Source organism: Euprymna scolopes, chromosome 34, assembly GCF_053919585.1.
Source record: "Euprymna scolopes isolate OS-2025 chromosome 34, ASM5391958v1, whole genome shotgun sequence".
Taxonomy (NCBI): domain Eukaryota; kingdom Metazoa; phylum Mollusca; class Cephalopoda; order Sepiida; family Sepiolidae; genus Euprymna; species Euprymna scolopes.
This window is the reverse complement of record NC_136515.1, coordinates 75922450-75935489: the sequence shown is the minus strand read 5'-3', so window position 1 is coordinate 75935489 and position 13040 is coordinate 75922450. Positions and strand designations below refer to the sequence as shown.

The 13040-nt window shown below is 38.5% G+C and overlaps 1 protein-coding gene across 2 annotated transcripts in view; it reads left to right on the top strand.

The window, feature by feature from the left end:
- The window catches only part of LOC145259290 (uncharacterized), an 86702-nt gene that overhangs the window by 29512 nt on the left and 44150 nt on the right, over positions 1 to 13040 (top strand). For both annotated transcript variants that reach the window (XM_080117162.1, XM_080117161.1), the window contains exon 3: positions 8824 to 8912. In XM_080117162.1, coding sequence (XP_079973288.1) covers positions 8824 to 8912 — 89 coding nt within the window. The remainder of the gene's footprint in view (positions 1 to 8823; positions 8913 to 13040) is intronic.

Here is a 13040-nt window from a genome sequence, read left to right as displayed (position 1 = left end):
GATCTGGAAAGATCTACTGTGTCCGTTAGCACTGAGAGGGTTTGCTCCGCGCCTGGATTCTAATCCAGGTATTTCTGTGACCCCGCGTGGTTAGTTAATGTTACTGGGTTAGTTTGTAGAGGTTATATATCTGGTGAATAGGTACTCCTCAAAATGGATTAGGGGCATTGCTATTTCATTGTTACTGGGGTGAGTAGAGTCATGCAGTGTAAGCAGCTATGATTGTAGAAGGCTTGTTAGAAAGGAGATAATGTGGTTTGAGGCTTTCCTTTTATATATTTTTTATTTTATTCATGTTGGCTTGGGTCTAGGATGACATTGAAGTGTGAGTAGGTCAGTAGGTGTTAAGAATTGAACGACGAGTTGTGCCCAAACTATATTTTAGATGTCAGGAGGGCTTGAGATGCGAGTGCAATATAGTACGGATAAAACTAACTTTTGAGTCATGTGTAATTAGGTAAATAGATATATGGGCAAGTTTTTAGTAGATGCGAATAAAGTTGAAGGTACAAAGTGTGTTTCTGTTGAGGGAAGATAATTTCATCTTTCAAGTAGGAGTCATGGCCATTTAGCGTAACAAGGAGTATTGGATTCAGTTTCGTATAAATCATTGCATCATTGCAAGCTATCTAGGAGGAAACAGTTATGTAACGCAGTGCGCTTTGCTTCCGAGTACATACTTTGACTGTACCTAACTGGAATAGGAATGAACTCCAATGCATGTCTAATAGGTAGAATTGTATAGATGTTTAGTGATTAAGCAGTTAGCATGTAAGGGTAAAGGGGCTGGGTTAAAGATTCCACTACAAACGCTGTGCAATGTAGGAGTTAAGTGGCGGTTTGGTGGGAGGGAGCAGATTGTTAGCGTTCAAGAGGCAGCGGGTATTAACTTAAAATAACAGATCTCCATTAGGATTTAGAGTTTCAGGTGAAGTTTTTTGCGCATGCAGGTTAGACAGAGGTAGTCGTCTTGGAGGTAAGATGTATATTGGGATTTCGTAGCTAGCCGTTGGGTGTTTTTTTTTTCCATTTACAGGAATTAGTTCATGGCGATTCGGAATTCGTATTCTGTATTTATAGGCATAAGGTAAGGCACAGAGCATAGCATCCACTCAGTAAAAATAGTCCGAGTATCACAGCTAAGATACTGCATATTTCAGTTACGAATATAGTGAAAGTTTAATTGGGGGCACTTATTTTTAATTTTCTAATTTTTTTAATTTTATATATATATATGGTTTTTTTTTTGCATCTCACCATGGCTGTTAATATTAAGTATCGTACTTAAATAAAGTTCTTCTGTCATCTAATTAAGCTAATAGGGATTCCCCCTACCCCACTACTACCTCGATGTGACATGGTAAAAAAGAAAGAAATTAGTCAGGAAATTGTTTTAAAATAAGTGAATTAAGAATAGTTAAGATGTGTGAGAAATAAAAATAAAATAAAACTACATAGAATGATATGAGCACAAACGAAAAAAGAGGGTTAGATTTGATTGACTTTAAAAAAAGTGAGCAGAAAAATGTACTTAGCTTAAGGTTTCATCTTCGAGGTCTCGATACTTCGTCCACCGTGCAAATGACGCTAAGGAATTCTACCCTTTCTATCACAGGTCATTGGAGTGGGGGGGACTCACTTTACATTTGAGGTCGTCCAGTGGAACTATCCTCTTCTTTTTTAAGAAGGAAAGTGTGGTTTGAGTTGTCCCCCTTTGCAAATTGGCTGTTTGGAGAAATGGAAAACTAGATGGCTCTGGTTGATAGTCAATTTGCATAAGTGGAGAAATGGGCAGCATATAAACGGTACTTTTTTTAAGCAGAGAGAGTGAAACGACGGTTGGAAGAAGTGACGGTGAATTCTTTTTGTGACGGTGAATTATTTTTGGACGTTGAAGAGCTCAACCTTTTGGAAGGAACAGCTGTGTCTTATATATATATATTTTTTTAATTTCTTTTTTTTTTCTTCTACTTCACTACAAGCTATTTCGGCGGGAACTATGGAAGCAAAGAGGATCAGCAGTGAAATGCTTAAGACATTCTCTGGAGAGGAAGATGTTATAACCTGGCTGATCAAGGTTAAACTTGTCGCTAAGTTACAGGACATCGCGGATGTAGCCAGCTTGATACCGCTGTATCTTGATGGTGATGCTCTGGCCCTATATCTGGAGATGCGGGAGGAGGATCGACTGTCTGTTGACGCCATAGAGGAAAAGTTGAGGGAAGCATTTACCGAAGGACCGTTTGTGGCATATGGCAAACTAAGCCGTATGGTGTGGACAGGAGAGCCTGTCGATGTTTACGCCAACAATATCAGGAGGCTGACGGGACTAGCAGGATTCAATGGAGGACAGATGGTTAAGATGGCCTTTATCAATGGCTTCCCGGACCATATTTCTATAGCTCTGCAGCAACTTCCCGGTGTAAATACTATGGAGGTGGCGGAGTTGATTACACAGGTTAGGGTGCTGGCCAGGAAAAAAGAGAATGAGCAGGGAATCGTAGCTGTCACTCAACGAAGCAAACTGCAGCAGGAAATTGTGAAGGACGAAAAGCAGAGAGAACTGTGGCAGACATCCAGGTTCTCTGGCAGATTCTACCGATGCCAAGGCCCCCATATGGCGCGGGAGTGCAGGGAGCCAAAACCAGAAGTCACGTGTTACCGCTGTGGGGAAGTCGGCCACATCAGCAGATTCTGTCCCCAGAAACGAACAGGGGGAAGCTACTGCGCCGGTGGCTACCCACTTATTCGATGAAGGCGCTTCAGGGTATGTCACCACAAGTAGAGGTGACCTTAAATGGACGAAGTGCAAAAGCCCTTGTCGACACGGGCTGTACGTCAACAATTGTCACCAAAGACATGGTTGACACATGCAATGGAACCAGCAGCATTACGGCAGTTGACGGCAGAGAGGTGAAGTGCAATGGCACAGGTATCGTTCGGTTGATGGTACGTGGGATGTCACTAACAATCCAGGCGATTGTTATTAACAAAATTGTCGATGTGGTGCTAGGATGGACGCAATTGCTCGACTAGGGGGCGTGACAGTATATAGGAACTCCGTGAGATTTGGAGGACATCAAGGGGCTGCAGGTGTGCAATTCGAAAAAGGTGTCACAGGAACGGCCGGGTCAGACAAAAGTTGCACGATAGAGGACCAAGATTTCTCTGCACACTTTGATGGTGAGAAATGGACAGTCAAGTGGGCATGGAAGGGAGAACCTCCCATACTGAACAACAGAGTAGAATGCTACGAGCATACGTTGCGAGGAGGCACAAGAGTTGAATTTGAGAAGGAGGTGGACCGATGGATCTCAGAGGGGATTTTAAGACCATGGACGGAGAAGGTGGAAGGTGTGCTGCCGTTAATGGCGGTTGTTCAGCCCACAAAACAAAAAGTTCGGCCAGTACTGGACTTCAGGGAGCTGAACGTACACGAGAGGCGATGTGATAGACGTGTGCGGAGAGACCATGTGAGAGTGGAGGCAGATTCAGAAGACTGCGACGATTGTGGATTTAAAATCTGCATACCTACAGATCCACATTTCAGAGGAATTCTGGAAATACCAACTGGTCAGGTACAAGGGCCGAACGTACTGCCTGACTAGGTTGGGTTTTGGCCTGAATTCTGCACCAAAAATCATGGCAGCGATCCTCAAAACCGTGCTAAGCAAGGAGGACGCAGTCAGAAGAGCCACCAGTTCCTACATTGATGATATTTTGGTGGATGAGACGGTAACAACTGCGGAGGACGTAGTAAAACACCTCAACAGCTTTGGGCTAATTGCAAAACGCCCGGAATCATTGGAGGGGGGAGCTGTGTTAGGGCTTCAACTAAGAAAGGGCCAGAAAGGACGGTTAGTGTTCCGGAGGGGAAATGAGATCCCGGAGGTGTCGGAAAAATTGCGCAGGCGAGAACTCTTCTCAATATGCGGAAGACTGGTGGGCCATTACCCTATTGCAGGATGGCTACGGACTGCATGTAGTTATATCAAAAGGCTAGCTAGTGGAGCGAAGTGGGAGGATGGAGTTGATAAAGAGACTGTGGAAATTATGAGAGAGATTATTGAAGAGGTGAAGAGGGAGGATCCAGTGAGAGGTTTTTGGCATGTACCCAACAGTGCAGAAGGTGTTGTGTGGTGTGATGCAAGCTGTATAGCAGCGGGGGTCACCTTGCAGATACGTGGTGTTACTGCAGAAGATGCTGCTTGGTTGCGGAAGAAGGACGACGTGGCTCACATAAATGTGGCGGAACTGGATGCGGTTATGAAGGGCATCAACTTAGCCTTGAAATGGGGGCTACAGAATATTGAGGTGATGACCGACTCAGCCACTGTGTTCTCTTGGATCCAGTCCGAAGTTACAGGAGAAAGGAGGGTGAAGACGAAAGGCGCTGCCGAGATGCTAGTAAAGCATCGATTGATGATGTTAAGGGAGCTGATTAGGGAATTTGATCTTCAACTTAGGGTTACTATCGTTCCTTCAGTGAAGAACAGGGCAGATGTGATGACGAGGGTGCAGAAGACCTGGCTAAAGGCGCCGAATGAGGCGGCTGTTGCAATATGTTGTGTGAATGAAGACACTCTGAAGGATCTGCATGACATGCACCATTTTGGAGTCGATAGAACCTTGTTCTTGGCCAGGAAGGTGGACCCCAGAATCACAAAGGAGGCCGTTAGGACAGTGATTGAAAGATGCAGCCGGTGTCAATCAATCGACCCTGCGCAGAGTAGACATGAAGCTGGTGAGGTTCAGGTGGCAGAGAACTGGAGCAGGTTGGCGATAGACGTAACGCACTATCGACAGAGGCCGTATCTGTCAATGGTCGACTGTGGACCAGGAAGAGTAGCAATTTGGAGGGAGATCAAGGCGGAAAATGCAGGTGAAATTGCAAAGGTCTTGGAAGAGGTGTTTTTGGAGAGGGGTCCAGTGACGTAAGTGCTAATGGACAATGGAATTGCCTTTTGCTCAGCTGCCATGAAGAATGTATTGGATAAGTGGGAAGTGCGGCGCTATTTCAGGGCTGCATATAGACCAGGCGGAAACGGAATTGTGGAGCTGCATCACAGGACCATTAAGGCTATAGCTGAAAGGGGCCAGATTTCGCCGCCAGAAGCTGTCTTCTGGTATAATATGGCTCCAAAGTCAGAGCAAAAAGTGAAGTCAGTGCCGCAGAGGGCAGTCTTCAAGTACGAGTGGCGACATCCCCGAACAGCACAGGTACCCGCGGAGGAAGGCTAGAAGCGAGCGACTGTGCGAGTGGGAGAGGAAGTGTGGATCAAACCGCCTGATGCTCGCTATACCACACGCTGGGGGAAGGACATTGTGACAAGTGTCCAGTCCTCGAACAATGTATCTATCGACGGCATCCCCCGACACATCCTTGATGTGCGGCCGGTAGTGGTGTAATCAGAGGAAGACAGCGACGTCGAGCCAAGTAGCGACGTTCACGAAGAGGCTCCGCGGAGATCGCAGCGAGAGAGACGGCCGCCATGTTGGTCGAGCGACTACGTGATGGGTTGACATGTGATGATCGTGTAGATCAAAGGGGCGTGTGGTTTGAGTTGTCCCCCTTTGCAAATTGGCTGTTTGGAGAAATGGAAAATTACATGGCTCTGGTTGATAGTCAATTTGCATAAGTGGAGAAATGGGCAGCATATAAACGGTACTTTTTTTTTAAGCAAAGCGAAGAGCGCAGAGTGTGAAACGACGGTTGGAAGGAACAGCTGTGTCTTATGTATATATATTTTTAATTTCTTTTTTTTTCTTCTACTTCACTACAGAAAGAAACCAATATTCTGCTTATATATTTTGAATAGATTTTGAAACGTCGTCACATTTAGATTTAACAATATTTACTTAGCCAGGCATGAATTAAATTAAAAACTGAGTAATAGGCTGAAATGAAATAGGACAATACGTAATCTGAAACCAAGACAATTTCAGAGTGAAAAGCATATCTTATTTTTCTTTTATTAATATTATTGGAATCTTTTCTTTTTTTCCTTGTACACATTTTTGTGAATAATTTCATGGATTTCTGCTTTTCGATTATTATGGACCATCTTCTTCCAATAACGGGATTTCCTTGGATTTTACTTGTACAAATGGAAATTCTTTTAACTTTCTTGAAGTTTTACATTTTGGTTTTACCATCACTGGATTTTTTTTATTTTCCACCAGACTATCCATTCATGTGTAATCACGTTTTCTTTCCTCTGCTTCACTTTTTTTGTTTTCAAGTAAGATTTTTGACTTATTTGTTGTTTCATCAAATACTTCCGCAAGCAAAATCCGATCCCGCATTTTGCTAATTCCTACCCTCTGATGAGAAGGAAATTATTTCTTCGAAACTTCGCGGATTAAAGACTATCCATTTATCTAGTGTTTCCTTTTCAGATTAAATATGTTTTTTTAACTCATTTCAAAGTTTTTTTAATATATTTTATTAACTGCTTGCTCATACATACATACATACATATATATATATATATATATATATATATATATATATATATATATAATGAGTTTAAGTAAAATAAATGGAAATAAATTGAATGCATGTTACTGAACTTAGTTTTTAAACATATTGATTATTTCACGCTTAATAGATTAAATAACCATAATGAAAACAAAATGTACATTTGTCGAAATATAATTTAATTTAGTAGACAATATTGCCGGGAAAAAAATGAAAGAAAAAAGCGAAAAGAATGTGATCCTACTGTCTTATGCTAAGGAAAACAGAAGTTTGCCACTGGAATTTGGTAATATGCCTTCACTATATCCAACTTGGAAAATACTGTGACATTTTGTAATCCGATTGCGAAATCATGAACGTGACGTATAGGGTATCTATTCGATACGGGTTGTGTATTTAATCTCCGAAAATCGCTGCAAGGACGCCATGTTGTCGCGTCTGATTTTTGTAACATGTGTAGAGGAGAAAACCAAGCACTTTTGGAGGGCCGGATAATTCTTTGCTGTAACATGCGTTGAAATTCATCTTTCGCGATCCTGTATTTATCGTGTTTCAAACGTCTGGGGGTTACGTAGACGGGTTGTTCATTCGTTTTCATATAGTGCTTTGCATTATGCTTAATAGTATCCATGTATTTTAATGGCTGCGAGAGTTGTGGATATTTTTGAAGAAACTGACAAATGTGAGTATCTTCGGGTAAGGCAGAACTGATTCCGGTAGACTGATGTCTCGTAGTGATACCTTTAATCACGATCTTCGTTTGATTGTCCCTCAGTGTGTGATTAGTCATATTTACAGACAAATTAAACCTGGCTAGAAAATCTGCCTCTAATATTGGTGCCGTCACGTTGGCTATGGTAAAAATCCACGAAAAAATCCGTCGCATGCCGAGATTAATATATAAGGATTTCTCTCCATACGTCGGTATTTTTGTGCAGTTAGCTGCTATGAGGTGGTAAGACTGTGGAGTCATTTTTTGATTTGGCGGCGGTGGTATCACGCTTATCTCCGCTTCAGTGTCTATTAAGAAGTTCTGCCCATGAGTTTTGTCACGAATATAAAATAGACGACCTTTTGTTGAAAATCCATAAACATTTGTTGCCTCTTCTGGCTGGTATGTTCGTTTCTCTGTTTCTTATTGTTAAAGGAACAAGGTTAAGTACAACGTATCGCTTCGATAGCGAATTTTACATGATAATAACAATATTTGCTCGTTCTCTCCCGTGTGTTGCTTCGACCTTTGCTAAGACTTTGTCTTCTATAGCTCGGTCGCTTATTAACATCTCTACATGTTTCTATTAGTTGTTTTTTGGCATCTAGTATTTGTTCCCATAGTTGACCCTCTTTCGTTATTTCAGGTCCATCATAGACAAGTTGCGCAAGCATTTCCCAAACATTTTCCATTGAATTTAGATCTGGACTTTTTGCAGGCCATTCCTAAGTAGTCATATTCACTTTAGCCATCTTTTATCTATTTATTTGTTATTTGTAGAACAAGAAGTGGATGCACATTTTTTTAGGTGTGTTTAAGCGCACAGGTGTCAATCCTTATATAAAAATAAATTTGTAACATGATATCATAACGAAATATTGGCGACAGTAGTATAAAAAAGGTTAAAAAGAATTACAAATTTTATATAGTTTCATTTGACGTTTGATGTTGTTTTATTGTGTCTTTATTTCACCTTTGCTTTTTTTTACACAGTGATCACCACTTATCAAGGCCCGGAAGCCACTCAGGGATAAGGGTTATTGCAAGTACATTACGTTAGTGTGGAGATTTGATGAAGTGTTTACTTAAGGGGGCGGTTCATTAAGAATTTGTTAACGTTGGACTTGAAGACATCCAGGTTGTAGTCAGCTAGGAAGCAGGTAAATGGAAGAGAGTTCCACAGGCGTGCAGTTCTAAGAAAGAAGCTTTGTTCATGGAATCCGCGTTTTGATTTAGGCACAGATATAGAGTGGGGGAAATTTTTGACAGTGGATTCAGCTAGACGGGTGTTTTTCGTGAAGGATTGGCGAGGGGGGGCCAGAGATTGGAGTTCAGACGAGCACCTGCCATGGAAATAACGATAAAACAAGGATAGACTCGCAACGTCTCTTCTGTGGGAGAGAGGTAGCAGGGTAGAGAAAAGCCCCCCCCCCGCTAGGCCACGAAGTCTATTTTGTACTCTGTCAAGACAGGACAGGCTGTTTTTAGCAGTATAAAATTGGTTAAAAAGAATTACAAATTTTATAGGCTTTCATTTCACGTTTGATGTTGTTTTATTGTGTCTTTATTTCACCTTTGTTTCTACAATAATTCTGTGCGATCTATACTTTTTATTTCTTTATTTTTTCAGGGATCTGCTTGAGGTCGTCGATTGCTTAAAAAGATGCGATGTGAACATACCCTCAGAACTTACAGAAATGCTGACAAATTACGGTTGTGGTAATTAAGTTTTAATTTCCTATTCATTTAATTGATACATCAAAACCCACTATCGTAGACACACACACACACACACACACACACACACACACACACACACACACATGCGCGCACACGTGTATTGGCACAGTAACACTCATGTATAAAAATAGCATTTTCTCTGGTGCAAATACGTAGATATCGGATGTCACTAGCTATCATAAACACTGGCGAGGTTGGAGATTACCTTCCAGACAATTGTTCACCCCGCCAGTGTTTATGATAGTTGGTGACATCCGATATCTACGTATATGTAAGAACTAAATATTAACAACGTCCCCTTCCATTGTTACGAACGAATTTCTACATAATAATGTTACTATTTAGAAAACCATTTTTAACATGGAGAGGGCGTTGGGCTTCGTTAACTATTATATACCTTCCTTCTATGAATGTTTAAATTTTATTTAAATTCTATAAATTTGGTGGGCTATTAAATTGATTTGCTTTGCTGTAAAAAAAAATGAGATGCAAATAATAATAACAACTAGCGAGACCTGTGGAAATTCCACGGGTGACTCATTCATATGTAATATATTGACGTTGGTATTCATGGCGTAAATTGAGATGCTCTCATATTATTGTAACTCTTGTTAAAACTGCTAAAGTATTTATCTAATCTAGCATGGACGCCCGGTGTAGCCAGATCGTAAAGTACGCTTAAATATGATATTTTAATTCTTACAGGTTTCGTATATATTATTATAGAGTTAATATTCTATCGATTTTTATATATTATAAAGTTGCAATTTTAAAAATAAAAAAAATGTATCCATATGACTTTGGTGCATCAGCTTGAGTTCCTTCAGCTATAACCGACACCTAAACTAAAGTTTTTGAAGAATTCTTGATGAAATTATTTATATAAATAAATGGATCACTGGAGTTCCATCAGCTATAATCAAAACCAAAACTTATGAAGAATACTTGGTAAAATCATTTATAAAAAAATAGATGGCTTAAGTGCCATTAGCTATAATTTAAACTGAAACCAAAACTTATGAAGAGTTCTTGGTAAAATTATTTATTATAAGAAAATGGGAATCCATAACAATTAAACAACAGATGTAATCGTGACACACAAAATAAATAACAGACACGCTATCATATTAACATATAGCATTGTTAAAAGTCATAAGACTACGCTTTTCCTATTACTAACCATAAGTACGAGTGGCAATACGAAAAATATAGCAATTATGTGTGATTTTATGATTTTATATATCGGTCTTAGAATTAATCGTAAAAATTATATAACTGCTTAAAACGTTATAATGCACCGAAATGGGATCAGTTTACATTATATTTATATGCATAAATGAACACCCCTTCTAAATTCTAAAATAACGGTTCGGTGTGCTCACACATAATCGCCTAAAAAAATAGAATCTCATATGTTTTGGTTATTTTAAATATAGATAAAAGTGTTTTTTAAGTTAACAAATTTTAAATGTTTGCTCTTTCAAAGTTTTGATAAACTTGTGAGATTTTCATCTATGTTTTCACTTGTGCCAAAACCAAACAAAATATCAGGAAACGTAAAATATTTCAAAGGATGTGGTGATCAAACAAAACCAGTGCCAAAAAATTAAATTTCAAGCATGTTAAATCTTTGATATTAAAGTGTGAAGTCTCTAATAGACACCATATTGCCATTTATCAAATAGGTGCGAAAAGCTTTTAAAAATCTGTGATATTGATTAGGCAAGTGAACTCCAGAATATTTACTTTGTTTACAATAAAAACTAATAAAAACAAATTACATTAGGTTTGGAGAGTCTACATCTAGGAATAGGTTCTCAAATATGCTTGGAATAACAATTGTCACAGCAGTGAAAGATTTCCTTAGGTCCAAACGTGTGCCATAAAACTTTAATTATTTCAGAAAGAGGCCGATGACAGACACTCCAATGTACAGCTGGCGCCAACGAAATTTACCTCCCCATACACACCGCCCAGAGCATTTAAACGTTTTTAATAATCATATGAATTCCCTCGAATGAGGGCGTATGGACATTTTAGCGATTAGATGCAAACCGATTATAAGTGCAATAGGCACGTTATCTCTTGATAAATAGCCAATAAATAAAATAAATTAAACTCTGCTAATCAGTGTTAAATCTGTAAATGTGGGCCTTCTCAGTCTTATGTTGTAAAGAAACAACTTCTAATAAAAATAAAATCTGTGCTTGTTTCATTTTTTTTTTTAAATTTTGGAATCAGTTTGGAATCGAAAATTCGACTATAATTTTTCCGATTCCGATACATCAAAATGTTTTTCCGATTCCGATTAATCGTCCCAACCTTAATACGAAAATACACACGTTTTAATCTTCCTCTGCTAGCTCTGAACGATGTGACTCGATTTTTATTTCTCTTAGACCTGGTCCTCTGAAAAGAAAAAAACGTCGTTTTCATTTCGTCTGCTTTTTCAAAAATTCCTTCATCCAGAGAAGATGTGGGGTTTCACATGGAATAAAGTGGGGTAGTTACTAATTTTATCGTCACTCCTTGTAGAAAACAGCATTTATACTCAAGCCTGGGATGTCAGTAAAGAAGAGATTAACTAATACGTTGATTAGCATCTTTTTGTCTGAATGTTTCAGTTGAAAATTTATTATTTGGATTATTTTCTTTTCGGACTATTGTCCGTTCTATCAAGTTGGTGCAAAAGATTTTGCCTATTTTAAATGTCATCTTGAAAATTTAATCACAACAATAACGACCTTTGATCTCTGTATCTTGATCCCATCTTTCAACAATCTTTATAAATGCCTCACCTGTCGAATTCTTTAGGGGTTGATGTGAAATATGAATGTATATTTTTTTTTACTTTTGAAATCGCAACTTTATAATATATAAGAATCGATAGAACATTAACTCTATTATTATATATAAGAAACCTGCAAGAATTAAAATATCATATTTAAGCGTACTTTACGACCGGGTTATGCCGGGCGTCTCCGCTGGCTTAAATAAATACTTTTGCAGTTTTAACAAAAGAACTACAATAATATCAGAGCGTCTCCATTTACGTTAAACATCTACAGATTACCAACATCAATATATTACATATGAATGTGTCCCCCGTGGAATTGCCACAGGTTCTGCTAGTTATTATTATTATTATTATTATTATTATTATTATTATTATTATTATTATTATTATTATTATCTCACTTAGGTAATCCACAATCGATGGTATTCTCTCGAGTCTGGGTGACAATTAGTCTGCCCAGGTTAGCAGTGCTTTTCACTTCTTAATAACATTTACAAAAGAATTTGGCTTATCACAACAGTCGCTTACCATCGACTTCTCGTTGGCAACGACCATTTTTCTTCACTGGAATTTGCATGGCAATAAGCTTGCCCAAGGTCCCAGTCTCCTTCGCACCCATCCAGCGTACTCTTTTGCACTTTTCTCGTTTACTCCTATAGATTTGATGGTGTCCCCTTCCAAAAAAATCTAAAAAAATAATAAAAACTAAATAATAATAATAATAATAATAATAATAATAATAATAATAATAATAATAATAATGGTACTAGTGCATAGAGTGATCCTGACGTAAATAATACCGTTATTAGTTAAAAAGCCATTTTTAACATGGGGAGGGGAGGGTGTTTTGTAACTATTCTATACTTCAACCTTACAATTGAATAAAAAACATCATACAACTTTAATTAAATTTGGAAATGCGATTTAAAAAATAGCGGGGATCACTCTCTGCACTAGCATAATAATAATAATAACAATAATAATAATAATAATAATAATAATAATAATAATAATAATAATAATAATAATAATAATAATAATTATAATAATAATAACAACAACTTTTATGGCAGCTTGATATTATTTTCCATGGACCATCAATCCTTTTTAATTGTTTTAGCCTACTTTTGTTTTAAGTGTTTAATCTTTACAATCTTTATAGATTAAACTCTTTTGCAATCATATTTAGTTTTACATATAGAGAGGGGACCTTGCAAGTATTATCATTCTCGTGTGGTAATATGTAAATTGGGTGTGCCCGAAACATTATAAAAAGCAAGTCGCTGGGAGGAGTGGCAGAAGCGTTTAAG